The sequence below is a fragment of the Hyperolius riggenbachi genome, chromosome 2 (assembly GCF_040937935.1).
Source record: "Hyperolius riggenbachi isolate aHypRig1 chromosome 2, aHypRig1.pri, whole genome shotgun sequence".
Taxonomy (NCBI): Eukaryota; Metazoa; Chordata; class Amphibia; order Anura; family Hyperoliidae; genus Hyperolius; species Hyperolius riggenbachi.
This window is the reverse complement of record NC_090647.1, coordinates 163,527,329-163,547,712: the sequence shown is the minus strand read 5'-3', so window position 1 is coordinate 163,547,712 and position 20,384 is coordinate 163,527,329. Positions and strand designations below refer to the sequence as shown.

General features: G+C 46.7%; 2 protein-coding genes and 1 long non-coding RNA gene across 4 annotated transcripts in view; 2 read left to right on the top strand and 1 right to left on the bottom strand.

Annotated features, from left to right (window-relative positions):
• The window catches only part of LOC137545967 (uncharacterized), a 28,041-nt gene extending 22,777 nt beyond the window's left edge, over nucleotides 1–5,264 (top strand). The window contains exon 3 of the long non-coding RNA XR_011026138.1: nucleotides 4,922–5,264. This is a non-coding gene — a long non-coding RNA (uncharacterized lncRNA). The remainder of the gene's footprint in view (nucleotides 1–4,921) is intronic.
• Nucleotides 1–15,804, bottom strand: part of MTRF1 (mitochondrial translation release factor 1) — a 29,283-nt gene extending 13,479 nt beyond the window's left edge. The window contains exons 1-6 of one of the 2 annotated variants that reach the window (XM_068267804.1): nucleotides 15,420–15,804; nucleotides 6,468–6,893; nucleotides 4,832–4,923; nucleotides 4,590–4,671; nucleotides 3,618–3,725; nucleotides 683–855 (exon numbers count right to left, since the gene is read on the bottom strand). In XM_068267804.1, coding sequence (XP_068123905.1) covers nucleotides 683–855; nucleotides 3,618–3,725; nucleotides 4,590–4,671; nucleotides 4,832–4,923; nucleotides 6,468–6,876 — 864 coding nt within the window. In that variant the 5' untranslated portion in view covers nucleotides 6,877–6,893; nucleotides 15,420–15,804. Of the gene's footprint in view, nucleotides 1–682; nucleotides 856–3,617; nucleotides 3,726–4,589; nucleotides 4,672–4,831; nucleotides 4,924–6,463; nucleotides 6,894–15,419 lie in introns of those variants that run through there. The other variant, XM_068267805.1, reaches the window with a different exon arrangement.
• The window catches only part of NAA16 (N-alpha-acetyltransferase 16, NatA auxiliary subunit), a 67,123-nt gene continuing 62,271 nt past the window's right edge, over nucleotides 15,533–20,384 (top strand). The window contains exons 1-2 of the mRNA XM_068267803.1: nucleotides 15,533–15,840; nucleotides 19,745–19,829. Coding sequence (XP_068123904.1) covers nucleotides 15,787–15,840; nucleotides 19,745–19,829 — 139 coding nt within the window. The 5' untranslated portion in view covers nucleotides 15,533–15,786. The remainder of the gene's footprint in view (nucleotides 15,841–19,744; nucleotides 19,830–20,384) is intronic.

Sequence of the window (20,384 nt, the reverse complement as noted above, 5' to 3'; positions counted from 1 at the left end):
TTGGTGGCAATTGCGGCAGTGAGATCACTGCCATTAAGTTTCTATTGGGAATCACCCGCTAATCGCCCTAGTGTAAAAGTGATAAAATATATTGTACTTCATATAGTAAAATACCTTTAATACTTACCAATAATTTACTTTATCCTAACCTCTTCCAACTCTCACACAAAACCCGCCCATGTTAGCACCTGAAGTGAGAAGAATATGGAGGCTGCCATTTATTTCCTTTTAAACAATACTAGTTGCCTGGCAGCCCTGTTAATCTATTTGGCTGCAGTAGTGTCTGAATTACATCAGAAACAAGCATGCAGATAACCCTGTCAGGTCTGACAATGTCAGAAGTGATTGTTGCATGCTTGTTCACAGTCTATGGCTAAAAGTATTAGAGGCAGAGGATCAGCAGGACTGCTCAGCAAATGGTATTATTTATTTAAGTATATGTTTGTTGAAAAACTATCGTATGCTCATTGTGGTGCAAAAAGTTGAAATGTAAACAATAGGGAACAGTTTTAGAAACGATTATTTGTTAAATAATGGGCTATTGTAATAGTGCCCTTTTTATACACTTGGCACTAATGGAGAAAAGATTTGCATTGATGTGAATGTGGCGCCCTTTTCAATTGGTGCCATTATTACATTCTACCTGAAATACACCTCTGAATGCTACATCCATGTGGTTTACCTCATCCGGCTGTGGAAGGACAATTACAGTCATAGTTCCTGTGTGAATCCTCTGCATCCTGGAGGACAGGCCCACCTGCGGAATCCGCTGAACTCTGTGGACACCTCCTTCATATTTCAAAGCCTTGTACACGCCTTCCCCTGCAATACGTGCAGCTGCATGGTGCAGGCCTCCTGAAACAGGACAACAGGCTCTCCATAAGGCAAACGTTACACTTGAAATCACAACACATCAGTCACAAACCCTTGTTACTGTCTCTTTTGCAAATTATAGAGGCCTCTATCTCCAGTAGTAGCTCAAGATGAAAAAAAAAATGTATTATTTCATTTGCAACATAGCCCGATTACTACATTTTAAATACTGTTTTAGATACAATGAACTAAAAGAGAGAATGCATTTCAGGATGATCTTGAAACCATGGGGCATATTCATCAAAACCAGTGCAAGGAAAATTGGAGCAAAATTGATTTAGGACTCTGACTGGCCCCTCTGAAGGTGGCCATACACTTATTTAACCATTTGATTCCTGGCAGATTCGATCAATCAATCAATCAATCAATCACAATTACGGCACTATTCCTTCAACTCTCTAAAAAGACAACATAACAATTTGAAATGTTCCCATGTATTTAGATCCAATAGCACATACAAGCTTCTGGGGTTGTCCATCCTTCCAGAACATGTATAAGCCAAAACCAATTCTGGGTAGAACCCTGTTTGTACTTGGCAAAATAAATGATTCCAATTCTGGGCAAAGTAGTCCCACCATAGTGCATTGTATATCATGAAAAACCGGGCAGATTTATCAAAACCAGGGCAAAGAAAATGAGAGAAAACGTGTACAAAAGCAGAACAAATTCTCAGCCCAACCAATCAGAATCCTTGATCAGGGCATCTATTGACTATATGCTCAAAGTTTCCTTAAAAAGAGGAACCGGTGTTCTCCCCAGAAATTTTTTCCAGACGGGTGGCATGAAAAAGTAATCGGGTGGGGCGAGATGAGAGAATGCAGGGCTGGCGCTTCTCTGCACAACTCCGCTTACAGCAAAGAAGGCGGTGAGCCGATGACAGCCGGGTGCTCACCAACACTAGCCTGGGGAGAACACTGGGAACTGTAGTGAAAATAACCTAATGAATAACACTGTTTATTTTTTACAATGTTCATTTATAGATTATTTAGTCAGTGTTTGCCCATTGTTAAGTCGTTCCTCTCCCTGATTTACATTCTGAAATTTATCACAGGTGGCGACATCTTTAGTTCTGCCAGGTGATCTGTATGGAATGTTCTTTAGTGAGAGTTCTATGCACAGAGGGAGAAATTACTTGCTTTGCAGTTGGAGACCATTATCTCCCAAAATGCAGAGAGGTTCACAGACAGCAAACTGTCAGGACCATGGTCATGACTTCACACTGTGGGAAGGGTTTTACCACAATATCAGCCATACAGACCTCTCTGATGATCTATTTGAGAAAAGGTAATGATTTCTGGTGGGAAAGGAGTTATCAGCTACTGATTGGAATGTGAAATTCAACTATAAAGAACAACTGAAGTGAGAGGTATATGGAGGTTGCCATATTTATTTCCTTTTTAAACAATACCAGTTGCCTGGTATCCTGCAGACCTATTTGGCTGCAGTAGTAAACAAGCATGTGGCTAATCTTGTAGAATCTGACAACAATGTCAGAAACACCTAATCTTCTGCATGCTTGTTCAGGGTCTATGGCTAAAGGTAGCAGAGGCAGAGGATCAGCACGATGCCAGGCAACTGGTATTGCTTAAAGCCAATGGGTACCAATTTACAAATAAAAAAGTCAGTTACTCACCTAAGAAGAGGGAAGGCTCGGTCCTAATGAGCCTTCCCTCTCCTCTCCTGGTACCCTCGGTGCTGCGCTGGCTCCCCTGTTCGAGTCCGTCGCCGCAGGGACTTCGGAGGTCTTCGGGAGCACTCGGGCTTCCGAAGACGGGCAGCTCCATACTAAGTACGCCTGAGTGCATCATAGAGGGCGCTCGCGCATGCGTACTATGGAGCGGCCCCGTCCTCGGGAGCCCGAGTGCTCCCGAAACATCCCTTCGGCAGAGGAAGTGGCAGTATTTGACCGAACTGGTCGAATACTGCTACGGGGGATCCTGCGCGGGACCAGGCACCGGGAGAGGAGAGGGAAGGCTCATTAGGACCGAGCCTTCCCTCTCCTTAGGTGAGTATCTGACTTTTTTATTTTTAAATGGGTAAACATTCACTTTAAAAGGAAATAAATATATCAGCCTCCTTATTCCTCTTGCTACAGTTGTCCTTTAACCACTTAACGACCTCCTAATGCCGATAGGCGTCGGCAGGTCGAAGTGGTGGTGTTTGAGCGGCCGTTCCATGTCAGTTCACGGAGGGTGTCTCTGTGAACAGCCTGCGAGCCTCCGATCGTGGATCGCAGGCGAAATGTAAACATGCGGGGAAGAAATCCCCTGTATTTACAACATACGGAGGAGAACGGCAATCCCTGGCCTCTGATTAGCCGGGGATCGCCACCATCTGATAGGCTGCAGCCTACCAGAGGCGGTACAGGACGGATCGCCGTCCTGTGCCGCCCACTGTGACCGGGAGAGGGAGGGAAGGAGAGGGAGGGGGGGGGGGAATAGCCACACAGAGCGGTGGCGATCAGACCCCCCCAGCAGGACATCCCCCTAGTGGGGGGGAAAAAAAGGGAGGGAGGGGGGGGGGGGGGGGGAGTCTGATTGCTTTGCAGCAATCCTGATCTGTGCTGCGGGCTGGAGAGCCCACGCAGCACAGATCATCCAAAACGAGCCTGGTCCTTAAGTGGTTAAACTAGTCTTGTTACAGTACATTGTAAATTCCATTGATTAATAGGCAAACGTTAGCATGACTTAGCTCCTTTTACAAGACATATAAAACACTGAATAGAATACAGTAAAATACTTTACCATATTCAGCTGGTGTGTAATTCATGACCTCAAATGTCCAAGACTTGTATTGTGCATAGTTCTGGTACATATCAAAAATCTCTCTAGTAAATTGTTGGCATATATCACCTGAAAAAGGACAGTCGTGATAGAGACAAGTCAACAACTCCGAAACTAGTAAATAATACATTTTCCTGTATAAATGTGTGACATTAGGGTATAATATGCACAGCAGCGTGTTGCACATTCATAAAGATATGAAAAGACCCCAAAACATCAAAACTCATCTGAGCCATCATTGAAGAGGACCTGAACTCAGAACTTCCTCGTTGCTCTAAAAGATAAGCAACAGCATAATAACCTTCAAAGAAATACATTTCTTTGTTAGAGCTGATACAAAGCCTGCAATAAATCAGCAGTTTGTCTACTTCCTGCTTTAATGGAAGCAGATATATTGTTAACATCCTGTGTTTACCAATTAGCTCTCTGCCATGGCAAAGATCAGATTACAGTAGTGATTAGTCACAGATGAGGGGAGATTAGACCGGCTAAACTCTCTAAATGCATACAGGATGTATTTCTCTAGGTTTTCCTTCTGTCCTGTGCAAGAGTTCAGGTCCGCTTTAAGTGCTCAAGAAAAGATGAAGAATAGGTACAGGAAAATAAAGGACTGCTGTCAGGTTTTCATCACTGTGAATGTGATCAATTCCCCTTACCCAGCTTGATCAGATTATATGATACTAGTAGACCTAATCCCGTTTCAAAACAAGCTCTAGGTGTCTCTCACCGCCACCACGTGGCGCACCCTATCCGCCTGGCTCCCTGGCCCCGACCTCCTGTCCGTGCGGCACATGCGCAGTAGCGCAAACACACAGACACAGGGACAGGATGACGCAGGGACACTTAGCTTTTATTACATAGGATAAAATGATCACATACACACACATCAAAAACACTTTAGAGCTATTGAATGGCTTTATATATAAAACTAACCACCAGTAGTTCTGCCAGACATCACCTCCAGTATTGCATCATTCATGTCATACTTTTCTTGAGGCACAAGAAGATTTAACACCTGAAATCAAACAGGAATGAAACTAAGAAATCATTCTTTCTAGCATCCCATCACTGTGAACTGTAATAATCTTACTGCTATATCTATTAATGGCCTCGTTCAGGCTTATGTATTTGAAGTTTATGAACATTATGCGTTATACAGCACTTGGGCAAGTCACCTTTTTATGCAAGTGGCTGATACTGTGATTCATAGCATCCTTTTCTTCCAATGCAAGGCTCAGCAATGACTCATCTTCTCTTGTTTTTAGATCTAAAGAGAAATCCACTTAATGTATGGCTCAGACATTACAAAGTATTTACATCATCTAAGAAGACCTACCAAAAGGAATACCTGGTGCAGTGATGACAACTTTACTCAAAAACCTGTGAGAATTAGAGCTAGGCAAACACTATTAGAATAAGTAAACAATCAATTTATACCTCACGACAATCACTAGTCTGCCTGCCACCTCGAACCTCTCAATATTAGGTCATATCTCTGCACAGATCTGAGGAGTGTGTATTGAACAGAATCTCTGAACGATTTAAAAAGGATTGTAAAATCTAAATCCATGTCCTTGTCTTATGAACCGATCACCGATTGGCTTGCGTGATGCTTATGCTGTTAATACACGGTTCGTTTCTGCCATGCGTTTCTGCTCTCAATCATTTTTGCCGCTCGATTCTGCGGTCGATTCTCTTATCTTCCTCCATTCATTTCTATCAGAAAACGAGCGGCCAAAGAGTCGAAAGGGAGATCGGACATGGTGGAAATTATCTATCGAACCATCTTATCAGCTAAAAAATGAGCCGTGTATTCCCAGCATTAAATAGTGGCCACTTTTATTAATATGGATTGAGATTGTGACGCTGCTAACCAACCTGTATAGATCACATCAGATCTGAAAACATGGACATCTTCCCAGTATTGCAATTGGATATGCTGAAAAGTAAAATAATATAATCTTTGGACATCTTTTGAAGTCTTAACTGGTACCCAACAGGAGGATTAAGTAAAAATGGCGCATGAGGAATGATGCTAAAAATGGTGCTGCCATAGATGGCAATAATAAAAACCGCAATAAGCGGCAATGATGAATAATTATGGCGCTAGATAAATAGCGGGCACCTTAATTATCGTTCATTGCCGCTACTGGAGGCTTTTACTATTGCCGTCTGCGGCAGCAGCGTGGTAGTTTACTGAGTTAAGGACAGGCATCGGGGAGGAGTTAAGGTTAGGCATGGGGGTAAGTTTACGCACCAGGGGGTGTTGGTTAAGGTTAGGCAGTGTGTGGGTGGGGGGGCAGTTAAGCATCAGGGGGAGTGATTAAGGTTAGGTACCTGGGGTAGAAGGGAGAAGTATTTTGGGTTAGGCAGCATAGGTAGAGGGAGGGCTCTGTGTGAGAGTAGGGTTAGGTCATAGTAAATTATCAGTAAATATTACTCATATTTTACTATAGGAATTAAGTAGTAGAATAGCAGTAATTTTACCAATATTCTACTTGCGGGAGCCTCCAGTGCTATTTTTAGCAGGCACCATTTTTATAGCTTTGCCCTAACAGGACTAGTGATGGTGATGAGATCGATATCCTAGCAAAGGTATAATAATTATTAGTTACAGAGAGGGAGAGGGTAGAGAAATAGGAAGCTATCTACAGCATGCTAGAACAAAAGCAATCAGCAAAGACATTCCTCAGCCCTCCCCAACTGCTATTTACTTGAGTTATACCTGACACTGAACACGAATTATGAATGATCATTTCCGCTAACATTTTAACAATGCTTTATCTGAACTTTGTTTAAACTCTTACCTACCAGCAGTCATGGCTTCTAGCTCTTTGAGATCATTTTCTGCTTTTTGTAATTCACGTAGCAGAGAACAAACAGAAGACAGTTCAGTGTGCCGCAAATTGAGAGATTTGCGCTCCTCCTCTTTTAAGGTACGGCTTAACATTTTCCCCAGCTCGTCATGTTCCTTGATTAAGGACTGCAGGTAATTCTGCAAAGTCACATTATGCCAAAAAGCAGCGAGGCCATAAGAGCAGTGTCTTCTTGGCTGACATCCATTCAGACCGACAACTGGATTTTTATTTTCTAACTGTAATCCAAGTGCAGGTTTTACAAAATAAAATGTACATATTTTGCGAGAGTGCTGGTTAAGTGGTAGACGATGAAAACCATGCGCACAGCTTCTACACAGTGCAAAACCTGACAGCCAATTCATTGTGTCATCTCAGATCACTGCCAAAAGAAATTCAAAGTCATAAACACATTTGCATCATACAGCTGCTAGGGAACTTATCTGTAGTTAAAACATTTATTTTTACAAAAAAAAAAAAGTCCAAATTTAGTAACACTTTTGTCCTGGGTCATGTGAGAAAAGGTTGATTAGATTGCCATCTATGTACCTGCTGGAGAGAACCATGAGGAGAGACTGTGCAGGCAGGGTGAGCACGGGGCCCTGGAGGATGAGGCCCACTTCCTGCTACACTGCAGCAAATATGCACCTATGAGGACTGCCCACTTCGGGAGACTCTCCACTCACATCCCAGATTTCACCTCCACAGATGGAGAGGAAACTCTACATCCTACTGGGGGAAGAGGAAACAATGGTGCAAATAGCTGCCCGATATGTCACTGCCTGCCAGGGATGCTCACAAATTCAAATGAAATTCGAATAGGGTTATGCAAATTTCATCCTGCTAATTGCAGCACCTGTGCGAGTGGGCGAGGGGGGAGGGTTGATCTTACCCATCAGCCGTCTGCTTTGCTCATCCCTCGGCGCCTCCTACGCTGCGTTCCAATCTGGCGTCACGTGACTATACACTTCCTCCTTCAACCCAGAAGGAGGAAGTGTTTGTAATCACATGACACCGGATTGGAACGCATCGTGGAAGGCGCCGAGGGACGAGCGAAGCAGACGGCTGATGGGTATGATTAACCCCCTCTCGCCCACTCGCACAGGTTCTGCAATTAGCAGGATGAAATTCGAATAACCCTATTAGAATTTCATCCGAATTCGAATTCGAATTTGTGAGCATCCCTGCTGCTTGCCACCAACTGAGAGGAATATACCCCATGGATTGTATACCATTTATTCTACTCCCTATACAGCCATATAATCTCACAACCACCCCTTTCCATGCATTAATCCTTTTACTCCATTTTGCTTTGGCAATGCTAAATGTATTTGGCCCTGCCTATAAAGCTTTTTTGAAATAAATTGAACCCTCCACTCATGTGGCTGTCTGTCCTCCACTCAGAGCTATCACACACTTCATTCCCCTGGCAGCCTGTCCTCTTCTCACCTTACCTTTGACACACAATACAGGGGCAAACCCAGGATTTTCAATAGGGGGATACCTGAAAGGTCTCCCTCAGCCCCACACAATACAGTACAATATGGTAGGGCATCATGCTTGGTACACATAATGCAACGGGATCAATCAGTAGCAGTTTGGATACAGCTAATAATGAGGACAGCCGACATTGCTAATGAAGGGGAAAGTGAAGCATTCACACAGCAGGGCACAGGGATGTGCTCATACATGACACTGTTAAAGTTCCCCAGGGCTGCTCCATGCTCTGTACACACACTGCTGCTACATCCAAAGTCAACTGTAGCAGGAAAAGAAAGGGGGCAGTGCTGTGAGCTGCAGGATGCCTGCAGATATTCTGGTATCTCAACTTGTGCCTGTCCCCAGACCTGGTCTGAGGGGGGATTCTGGGCAGCTGTAATCCCCCCCTGCGTTTGCCTATGCACTACACTCACCTATCCTGTCCTCAAACCTGTCATACACTGCACTCACCTGTTTTCTCCTCACACCTGTCACACACTGCACTCACCCCTCACACACTGCATTCACCTGTTCTCTCCTCACACCTGTCACGCATTGCACTCACCTGTTCTCTCCTCACATCTGTCACGCACTGCACTCACCTGTTCTCTCCTCACACCTGTCACGCACTGCACTCACCTGTTCTCTCCTCACACCTGTCACGCACTGCACTCACCTGTTCTCTCCTCACACCTGTCACGCACTGCACTCACCTGTTCTCTCCTCACACCTGTCACGCACTGCACTCACCTGTTCTCTCCTCACACCTGTCACGCACTGCACTCACCTGTTCTCTCCTCACACCTGTCACGCACTGCACTCACCTATCACAAACTGCACTCACCTATCACAAACTGCACTCACATGCCTCTCCTCATATTACGCTCATCTGTTCTAACGGAACTATGGTGTCGGTACAAAGATCATCCGACTCCCAAGTTTATGATTCCACCGACTTATAATTTACATATAACAACCTTGTTGATTGAAAGTATGTAACATAAAAGGGATTTCATTACTGCCTAGAAATTTTAAAGCTATATTAGGACTAGTATCTGCTTTTGGGAACAAAACAAAGCTTCTTGCCAGGAAGCTGACACTCTAGCCCAGTAGTCCTCAAACTACAGCCCCCCAAGTATTTTTCACTGGCCCCCAAACACAAAGTGTATAACATAGATGTGGCCCACTGCACCTTTAAATATTGATGGCCCGTATATAGAATAGCAGTGCTGGCACCACCCATCCACATACTGTAGAAGCCAATGAGCAGTCATTCGCTGGCTTCCAATTCTGCATCAGATGACACTGCTGTCCAACTGGTTGGCAGGTTGTCACCTGGGTATGCTTCACTGTCTGGTGCACAAAGACGTTCTTCAGGCGTTACGTGACTGAATGGCTGCTGCTGAGATGATTGGGGGAAATCAATACCTAGATTCAATGTAATATTTTTCAACATCATTTTATGTATGTTCCGGCCCCCCAGCAGTCTGAAGTATGTTGACCCGGCCCTTGACCGAAAAAGTTTGTTGACCCCTGCTCTAACCTGTTAGCTATTCCAGCCTGTCATTGCCAACATGAATAGGTCGGAAAGTTGTCTTTATAATAAGATTCACCACAGCCCCATATCAGCCGAGTTTCAGCATGTAGCCCTTCCACAATGAAGAAAGTCTTTGCCTTTTCTATATATAATAAAGAAAAGGCAATGGCCATTTTCTGCAAGGAGTGGAGCTATGCACCAGAACCCAGCTGATATAATCTTATTAGACAGACGATGTAGTCTCACGAGCCAGCCCACTCATGCACAGTAGCACGGAGCCCGTGGTCCCCAGATTTGAAGTGTGGACCAGCGCTGCAACCGTGCTGCTAATTGGGTAAACCGTGAATGTGTGTGTGATACATCGGACAGATTTTTTAAATGTTACAATTAATCAGAAAAAATGATTGGAATTCTCAGATTGAAAAGAAATATAGAAAATTGTATGCTGTGTGGCCACCTTAAAGGATATTTTCAAGGTGATTAATAACATCCAGCTTTATTTACCTGGAGCTTCTTCCAGCCCCTAGAAGTCACGTGTGTCCCTTGCAGCAGCTCTGGTCTTCTCCCGTGGCCTGCTGGCAGCCTATAAAGTATCGCCAACTCCCAATGGGTCGGTGTCCTCTGCGCATGCGTGCGAACGCGCCCATATCACCTGGACCGTACTGTGCCTGTATTGCACTCACCTGTCTTCTCCTCTGTCACACAATGCACTCACCTGTCCTCTCCGCTGTTGCACACTGCACTCACCAGTCCTCTCCGCTGTTGCACACAGCACTCACCAGTCCTCTCCGCTGTTGCACACTGCACTCACCAGTCCTCTCCGCTGTTGCACACTGCACTCACCAGTCCTCTCCTTTGTCACACAATGCACTCACCTGTCCTCTCCTTTGTCACACAATGCTCTCACCTGTCCTCTTCTCTGTCACACATTGCACTCACCTGTCCTCCTCTGTCACACATTGCACTCACCTGTCCTCTTCTCCTCTGTCACACAATGCACTCACCTGTCCTCTCCTCTGTCACACAATGCACTCACCTGTCCTCTCCTCTGTCACACAATGCACTCACCTGTCCTCTCCTCTGTCACACAATGCACTCACCTGTCCTCTCCTCTGTCACACAATGCACTCACCTGTCCTCTCCTCTGTCACACAATGCACTCACCTGTCCTCTCCTCTGTCACACAATGCACTCACCTGCCCTCTCCTCTGTCACACAATGCACTCACCTGCCCTCTCCTCTGTCACACAATGCACTCACCTGCCCTGTCCTCTGTCACACAATGCACTCACCTGTCCTCTCCACTGTCACACAATGCACTCACCTGTCCTCTCCACTGTCACACAATGCACTCACCTGTCCTCTCCACTGTCACACAATGCACTCACCTGTCCTCTCCACTGTCACACAATGCACTCACCTGTCCTCTCCTCACACCTGTCAGTGTCACTCAGCAGACTGTCCTGTCCTCTCCTCACCCTGTTACACACTGCCTGTATTGCACTCACCTGTCTTCTCCTCTGTCACACAATGCACTCACCTGTCCTCTCCGCTGTTGCACACTGCACTCACCAGTCCTCTCCTTTGTCACACAATGCACTCACCTGTCCTCTCCTTTGTCACACAATGCACTCTCCTGTCCTCTTCTCTCACCTGTCCTCTTCTCTGTCACACATTGCACTCACCTGTCCTCTTCTCTGTCACACATTGCACTCACCTGTCCTCTTCTCTGTCACACATTGCACTCACCTGTCCTCTTCTCTGTCACACATTGCACTCACCTGTCCTCTTCTCTGTCACACATTGCACTCACCTGTCCTCTTCTCTGTCACACATTGCACTCACCTGTCCTCTTCTCTGTCACACATTGCACTCACCTGTCCTCTTCTCTGTCACACATTGCACTCAGCTGTTCTCTCCTCTGTCACACAATGCACTCACCTTTCCTCTCCTCTGTCACACAATGCACTCACCTGTCCTCTCCTCTGTCACACAATGCACTCACCTGTCCTCTCCTCTGTCACACAATGCACTCACCTGTCCTCTCCTCTGTCACACAATACACTCACCTGTCCTCTCCTCTGTCACACAATACACTCACCTGTCCTCTCCTCTGTCACACAATGCACTCACCTGTCCTCTCCTGTCACACAATGCACTCACCTGTCCTCTCCTCTGTCATACAATGCACTCACCTGTCCTCTCCTCTGTCACACAATGCACTCACCTGCCCTCTCCACTGTCACACAATGCACTCACCTGTCCTCTCCACTGTCACACAATGCACTCACCTGTCCTCTCCACTGTCACACAATGCACTCACCTGTCCTCTCCACTGTCACACAATGCACTCACCTGCCCTCTCCACTGTCACACAATGCACTCACCTGCCCTCTCCACTGTCACACAATGCACTCACCTGCCCTCTCCACTGTCACACAATGCACTCACCTGTCCTCTCCTCTGTCACACAATGCACTCACCTGTCCTCTCCTCTGTCACACAATGCACTCACCTGTCCTCTCCTCTGTCACACAATGCACTCACCTGTCCTCTCCTCTGTCACACAATGCACTCACCTGTCCTCTCCTCTGTCACACAATGCACTCACCTGTCCTCTCCTCTGTCACACAATGCACTCACCTGTCCTCTCCTCTGTCACACAATGCACTCACCTGTCCTCTCCTCTGTCACACAATGCACTCACCTGTCCTCTCCTCTGTCACACAATGCACTCACCTGTCCTCTCCTCTGTCACACAATGCACTCACCTGTCCTCTCCTCTGTCACACAATGCACTCACCTGCCCTCTCCACTGTCACACAATGCACTCACCTGTCCTCTCCACTGTCACACAATGCACTCACCTGCCCTCTCCACTGTCACACAATGCACTCACCTGTCCTCTCCTCACACCTGTCAGTGTCACTCAGCAGACTGTCCTGTCCTCTCCTCACCCTGTTACACACTGCCTGTATTGCACTCACCTGTCTTCTCCTCTGTCACACAATGCACTCACCTGTCCTCTCCGCTGTTGCACACTGCACTCACCAGATATAATCTTATTAGACAGACGATGTAGTCTCACGAGCCAGCCCACTCATGCACAGTAGCACGGAGCCCGTGGTCCCCAGATTTGAAGTGTGGACCAGCGCTGCAACCGTGCTGCTAATTGGGTAAACCGTGAATGTGTGTGTGATACATCGGACAGATTTTTTAAATGTTACAATTAATCAGAAAAAATGATTGGAATTCTCAGATTGAAAAGAAATATAGAAAATTGTATGCTGTGTGGCCACCTTAAAGGATATTTTCAAGGTGATTAATAACATCCAGCTTTATTTACCTGGAGCTTCTTCCAGCCCCTAGAAGTCACGTGTGTCCCTTGCAGCAGCTCTGGTCTTCTCCCGTGGCCTGCTGGCAGCCTATAAAGTATCGCCAACTCCCAATGGGTCGGTGTCCTCTGCGCATGCGTGCGAACGCGCCCATATCACCTGGACCGTACTGTGCCTGTATTGCACTCACCTGTCTTCTCCTCTGTCACACAATGCACTCACCTGTCCTCTCCGCTGTTGCACACTGCACTCACCAGTCCTCTCCGCTGTTGCACACAGCACTCACCAGTCCTCTCCGCTGTTGCACACTGCACTCACCAGTCCTCTCCGCTGTTGCACACTGCACTCACCAGTCCTCTCCTTTGTCACACAATGCACTCACCTGTCCTCTCCTTTGTCACACAATGCTCTCACCTGTCCTCTTCTCTGTCACACATTGCACTCACCTGTCCTCCTCTGTCACACATTGCACTCACCTGTCCTCTTCTCCTCTGTCACACAATGCACTCACCTGTCCTCTCCTCTGTCACACAATGCACTCACCTGTCCTCTCCTCTGTCACACAATGCACTCACCTGTCCTCTCCTCTGTCACACAATGCACTCACCTGTCCTCTCCTCTGTCACACAATGCACTCACCTGTCCTCTCCTCTGTCACACAATGCACTCACCTGCCCTGTCCTCTGTCACACAATGCACTCACCTGTCCTCTCCACTGTCACACAATGCACTCACCTGTCCTCTCCACTGTCACACAATGCACTCACCTGTCCTCTCCACTGTCACACAATGCACTCACCTGTCCTCTCCACTGTCACACAATGCACTCACCTGTCCTCTCCTCACACCTGTCAGTGTCACTCAGCAGACTGTCCTGTCCTCTCCTCACCCTGTTACACACTGCCTGTATTGCACTCACCTGTCTTCTCCTCTGTCACACAATGCACTCACCTGTCCTCTCCGCTGTTGCACACTGCACTCACCAGTCCTCTCCGCTGTTGCACACTGCACTCACCAGTCCTCTCCGCTGTTGCACACTGCACTCACCAGTCCTCTCCTTTGTCACACAATGCACTCACCTGTCCTCTCCTTTGTCACACAATGCACTCTCCTGTCCTCTTCTCTCACCTGTCCTCTTCTCTGTCACACATTGCACTCACCTGTCCTCTTCTCTGTCACACATTGCACTCACCTGTCCTCTTCTCTGTCACACATTGCACTCACCTGTCCTCTTCTCTGTCACACATTGCACTCACCTGTCCTCTTCTCTGTCACACATTGCACTCACCTGTCCTCTTCTCTGTCACACATTGCACTCACCTGTCCTCTTCTCTGTCACACATTGCACTCACCTGTCCTCTTCTCTGTCACACATTGCACTCACCTGTCCTCTTCTCTGTCACACATTGCACTCAGCTGTTCTCTCCTCTGTCACACAATGCACTCACCTTTCCTCTCCTCTGTCACACAATGCACTCACCTGTCCTCTCCTCTGTCACACAATGCACTCACCTGTCCTCTCCTCTGTCACACAATGCATTTACCTGTCCTCTCCTCTGTCACACAATGCACTCACCTGTCCTCTCCTCTGTCACACAATGCACTCACCTGTCCTCTCCTGTCACACAATGCACTCACCTGTCCTCTCCTCTGTCACACAATGCACTCACCTGTCCTCTCCTCTGTCACACAATGCACTCACCTGCCCTCTCCACTGTCACACAATGCACTCACCTGTCCTCTCCACTGTCACACAATGCACTCACCTGTCCTCTCCACTGTCACACAATGCACTCACCTGTCCTCTCCACTGTCACACAATGCACTCACCTGTCCTCTCCACTGTCACACAATGCACTCACCTGTCCTCTCCACTGTCACACAATGCACTCACCTGTCCTCTCCACTGTCACACAATGCACTCACCTGCCCTCTCCACTGTCACACAATGCACTCACCTGCCCTCTCCACTGTCACACAATGCACTCACCTGTCCTCTCCTCTGTCACACAATGCACTCACCTGTCCTCTCCTCTGTCACACAATGCACTCACCTGTCCTCTCCTCTGTCACACAATGCACTCACCTGTCCTCTCCTCTGTCACACAATGCACTCACCTGTCCTCTCCTCTGTCACACAATGCACTCACCTGTCCTCTCCTCTGTCACACAATGCACTCACCTGTCCTCTCCTCTGTCACACAATGCACTCACCTGTCCTCTCCTCTGTCACACAATGCACTCACCTGTCCTCTCCTCTGTCACACAATGCACTCACCTGCCCTCTCCACTGTCACACAATGCACTCACCTGCCCTCTCCACTGTCACACAATGCACTCACCTGTCCTCTCCACTGTCACACAATGCACTCACCTGTCCTCTCCTCTGTCACACAATGCACTCACCTGTCCTCTCCACTGTCACACAATGCACTCACCTGTCCTCTCCTCACACCTGTCAGTGTCACTCAGCAGACTGTCCTGTCCTCTCCTCACCCTGTTACACACTGCACTCACCCAGTAGCCTAACCTCACACACATCATACACTGCACTCACCTGAAAGCCGGTGGAAGCTACACCACAACTCCCAGCATGCCCAAAGACAAGTACAGGCGACCTCTGTACGGAAGCCGAACTGTACCAAGCCACAACACAGCGATACTGTAGAAAACAGAACACTGCGTCAGTGGAATAATTTACAGCACAACATATCACGTTGAAACTAGTTATTCCCTGAGTCTCTGTCGCTTTGTCAGCGTGACCTGTTCGCAATTAGATAGAAGTGAGGGAATATTGCGTCATCAAAGTGCGTACACACAAGCATCGTGCGCATGCGTAGACCCCCAGCTAGCTGTGCGGCCTCCGGGAAAGGTGGCTTCTTTTTCGGGACCCCCGCGAGGGGCGGGCAAATCCAGGAGCAATCATGCCGGGTGTCACACTTCCACCCAAGGAGAACAACCTCTTCAAGAGGATCTTGGTGAGCTGAGTACTTCCTGTGCCGCAGAGCAGACACTCTATAATGAGTCAGTGCGAGCTGTCACCTCCCTGACACTTCTTAGGGAGCTGCACACAGTCTAGTCCAGTGCTGTCTCAGAGTTCCAAGTAGGGGTAGTCCTAGACCTCAAAAAATGTGTCTCTGGTCATTTCTGCCCCTAAATGTACTTGCTTTCATATTATTTTCTTTCTCTTTTATTCCAAAAAGTTTACTTTGTTCTCTAAATTAAATTCACTTTTCAACTTATGGTTCTTAATTTTTGTATTGTTAATTATTTATAGAGTACTGATGACACCTTTTCCAGCATTAGTCTAGTTTAGGGGACCCAGCAAGATCACTCATAGGAAACAGTTTTCTGCAGCACGAAGCGTTGTTATTGGCCTGATAGTGTGGGCGTAGTCTACAACAACCTATCTGAAACCTAGCAGTTCTGAAGGGTGCTGTTAGCGAAATTCCATATGAGGTTTCCTGCTGGCTCCCCTAAACTAGACTAGCACCCATTTTCCTTATTGCTTTGTATAGTACGTGGAACAGTTCACAGCAATAAGTATTAGCAACTTAGTCTCATTGTAATGTAGCCTGTAATTTATCTACCAAAGTCTAGGGCCAATGTAAAGCTAGTTTGCTTTAGGTGACCCAGCCAAAAAAATCATTGGGAACAGTTCTTCGATCACAGCACCCGCTACAACTTGAAGTGTTGTAATTTACCACAACCTATCCGAAACCAGAGGGTGCTTCCATCCAATCAGGTTAGTGGGCTTTCCCTATGAGGTTTTCCATTGGGTCACCTAAGATAACTAGTGCCCCAACGTTGACACCATCTAACATGAAGGTTTTTGGTATGTAGGAGGAAATCCATGCAGACTTTCTGCAGATAGTGCACTGATATTCAAACCTGGAAGACTTGAGGGTAGTGAGTTTGGATGCCAGCACTGCTAAATAGAGGCAACATTAACATAAATAATTTCTTCTCAGTTTTGGTTTTGCAAAGTGTTTTGTCTGTATTTTGGCTCATTTTCCATGTCAATCACCTAACTTACCGGGTAAAGGAAAGCATACCTTTCATTGCATTTATGCTTTGCTGTACCTACTGTATGCGATGCTAAAGAGAACCCGAGGCGGGGTTCTAACAACTAAATCCCCATACAGAGGCTGGCTGGCAGTAGAACAGGCAGAGTTCAAGAGTCTAATGGCAGTAGGGAAAAAGGTGTTCATGCGCCTACTGGTTTTTGCAGGGATGGACTGGAACCTCCGACCTAGTTTGAGTCGCCTGAAAAAACTGTGACCAGGGTGTGAGTGGTCACTCACAATTTTCATTGCCCTGTTACGCAGCCTGGTTTTGTAAAAGAGATCTAGAGGGGGAAGAGGTTTCCCGATGATACTCTCCGCAGCAGCGGCTATGTTTACCTTCCTAACGTCAGTCTCGGCGCTCCGCCCGCCTCCTGCATCGCTCCGGTCCCGCCCGCGTCCCTTCCCTCCCCGCTGATTGGAGGGAAGGGACGCGGGCGGGGACGGAAGTCTGCAGGAGGCAGGGGGAGCGCCGAGACTGACGTTAGGAAGGTAAACACAGCCGCATAGCGCGGCTGTAATTTATGGGATCTGGCAGAGCGCAGGGGGGATTTCGAGGGATCTGATTAGCAACAGAGGCTGGGCTCTATAGGCAGAGCCAGCCTCTGTATGGGGATTTAGTTGTTAGAACCCCGCCTCGGGTTCTCTTTAACGCAGCCTTAATCTGCATTAACACCTTTTCTTTGCGTTACGTTGTAATGCTGCATTGTGACTTTAACATCGCATTACAATGCAATGTTCCACTGTAAATACAGCCGCAAGCTTTAACCACATAGCAATGTGCTGCAATGATTCCACAATCCATGCATTCACATCCATGCATTGGACCAAATTAAGGCTTCTTTTTACACAGGAGGCTGAATTGCACACTTCTTCTGTAGTTTGGCACCCTGTTTACCAGCCACCTTCCGCCTGCTATTAAATGCAGCCAAATGGAGACATTAGGCACAAGGAGCTGTTACCCAGCAGCAACAAAAACACATAATGTCAGAACTGAGTGCTGCTGCATTCAGATGTGACTTGATGCAGTGGCTGCCTCCCCACTAGCTGGGCAGAATGTTGTTAAGCCAGTGCACAGTACACCACAAGTTAGGTTAATTCATAGATTTATTTTTTTTTCTAATTCCCCAGAACCCGACTGCATACTGAAAATATCTCACTTTGAAGTATACTTTTCACTAGTTTTAACCCTGTAGGCTAATGATATATCCTTTTTCTGAAAAAAGAGAAGCTGCAGACTAGTAGCACCACTTTCTACAAACATCACAACGTGAGCGATGTTCAAGCGTAAAGAGCATAACTCAGGCAAATAGTCACTATTCGCCTGAGCGATGCTCTTATGCGCTTGACAATGAGAAGCTAGGTTTTGTGCTGTAGTGCTGACCTTGAGCACCACGGCACTGCTGTTCTTCTTTCCCAGAAGATGTGTGCAACTGGCGCCGTCACCCAATGTCCTTAACTAGAGCTATAAAGCTCACCACCACTCACCTGATGTCCGCCGCTTCATGCCAGGCTCTCCTGGGACTGTCACTCTGAACCGGACCAGCTGGGACCACCACTGCTGTTCTCCTCTCTTTCTTCCAATGCTGGAGCCCTGGTAAATCCATCTGTATAGCTCCTGCCAAGCCTCCCCATTGGTCCACAAGGTGGACCAGTGAGAATCATAATGACCAATGGTGAGCCCTGGTAGGAGCTATGAAGATTCTTAGAATTAGGAGAGCAGTGGTTGCTGTCACAGCTGGTCTAGAGGGTCAGCACAAAGTGACAAACCCTTTAGAGCCGGACATGCAGTGTTGAACATCAGGTGATGAATTCAGTCAAGATTTAAAGGAGAATAAAGATGTGAAAAACAAAAGAATACAGAAGTGTGTTGTTGTTTTTTTAATTCCCTAATAAAGTTCATCACTCTGTTCTTAACACTAAATAGGTAGAGGGTCAAAAGTGACCCTTCTTGGGAAGATCTCCTTGTCCGTGGTGTGGACTAGGGCTCTGTTGGAAATGAGGAGGCTTTGTTGCCCCTCTATTACATAGCTCCCCCCCCCCCCCATCATATCATGTACCATGTGGGCTGGTATGGTTAGTATATAAACAAAGCAGCCAAACAGTAGGTCTAGAAGTACCGCACCAAACCAGGTAAGTTAGAAACCAAAATCAAATTTTAATTAATCCATCAGTCTATAAAACATTTAAACAAATAAGTGGTGGTGTGGGGTAGAAATAAATAAGGGCCTATAAAGGGTTCCCTATCTAACAAAAACAATAAATAATCAATAATAAATCACTCCCTGCTGCAAGAAAACAACAATAATAAATGAGTGTTGTCACACTAGATGCATGGAGAGATTAACCTTTACTGTAACAGAGATGAGAACCTGCAAGGTAATTACCATGAGAATAATCAAGAGATCAAAGATGCAAGTGCTAATATGGTAGACAACCTATGAAAAGTAATAGAAAGTGCTCAGTACCAAAAGGAGAACCAACAGTACTGCAAGTCCACAACATCCGGACTTGGTAAAGAGCGTGATTCATGATTAGAAAGATGCAAATTATGGAAAATACCTGTGCATAGATGCAACGTGTATAATGGACAGTGCCAAACTGACTCCGGTATGACACCCAAAAAAAGATTCCCACAGGGGAATGTATTGGGACTAAGTAAGAATGAGCTTAATGGAAATGTGCATTGTTACAGCCTAGTTAGTAATGTAACTACATACAGTGACGTGAGACCCAGCAGATGTTATCGTTAATCATTTTCTGAAATGATTACTTAGATGCATGGTATCTATAAAATTGCATATTTTTTTCCTCCCAGAAATGCTATGAACAAAAGCAGTATAAAAATGGACTTAAGTTTTGCAAGATGATCTTATCCAACCCCAAATTTGCTGAACATGGAGGTAAGATTACATCATATTAAGGGTGGTGTCTGTGAGTAAAGCATTCAATAATACAAATACCATTCTACAACTTGTATTCCTAGATGTGTTTTATCATTGCATTATATCAGTACATGTATGAAGTATTTAACTACCTAACGACTGCGTCACACCAATGGGCATGAACGCGGCAGCAGCCCCAGGACCGTCTAACGTTAATTGGCGTCAAGTCCTGGAGCTGCAGTTTCCCAGGGAACGGCCACGCGCATGCGCGATCGTTCCCTGTCTGTTCGCGGAGCGATTAGCCTGCTAGCCGCCGATCGCGGCTAGCAGGCTGTTTGTAAACGAAAGGGGAAAGAAATCCCCTTTGTTTACATCCGTACAGCGCTGCGGTCTCCGGCATCGCTGTACGAGATCGTCGATCCCCGGCCTCTGATTGGCCGGGGATCGCCGTCCTCTCATAGGCTGATGCCTATGAGAGGCGGAACAGGACGTATCACCGTCCTGTTCAAATACAGTGCACGGAGGGAAGGGGAGGGAAGGAGAAACAGCCTGATACAGGCTGCAAAAAAAAAT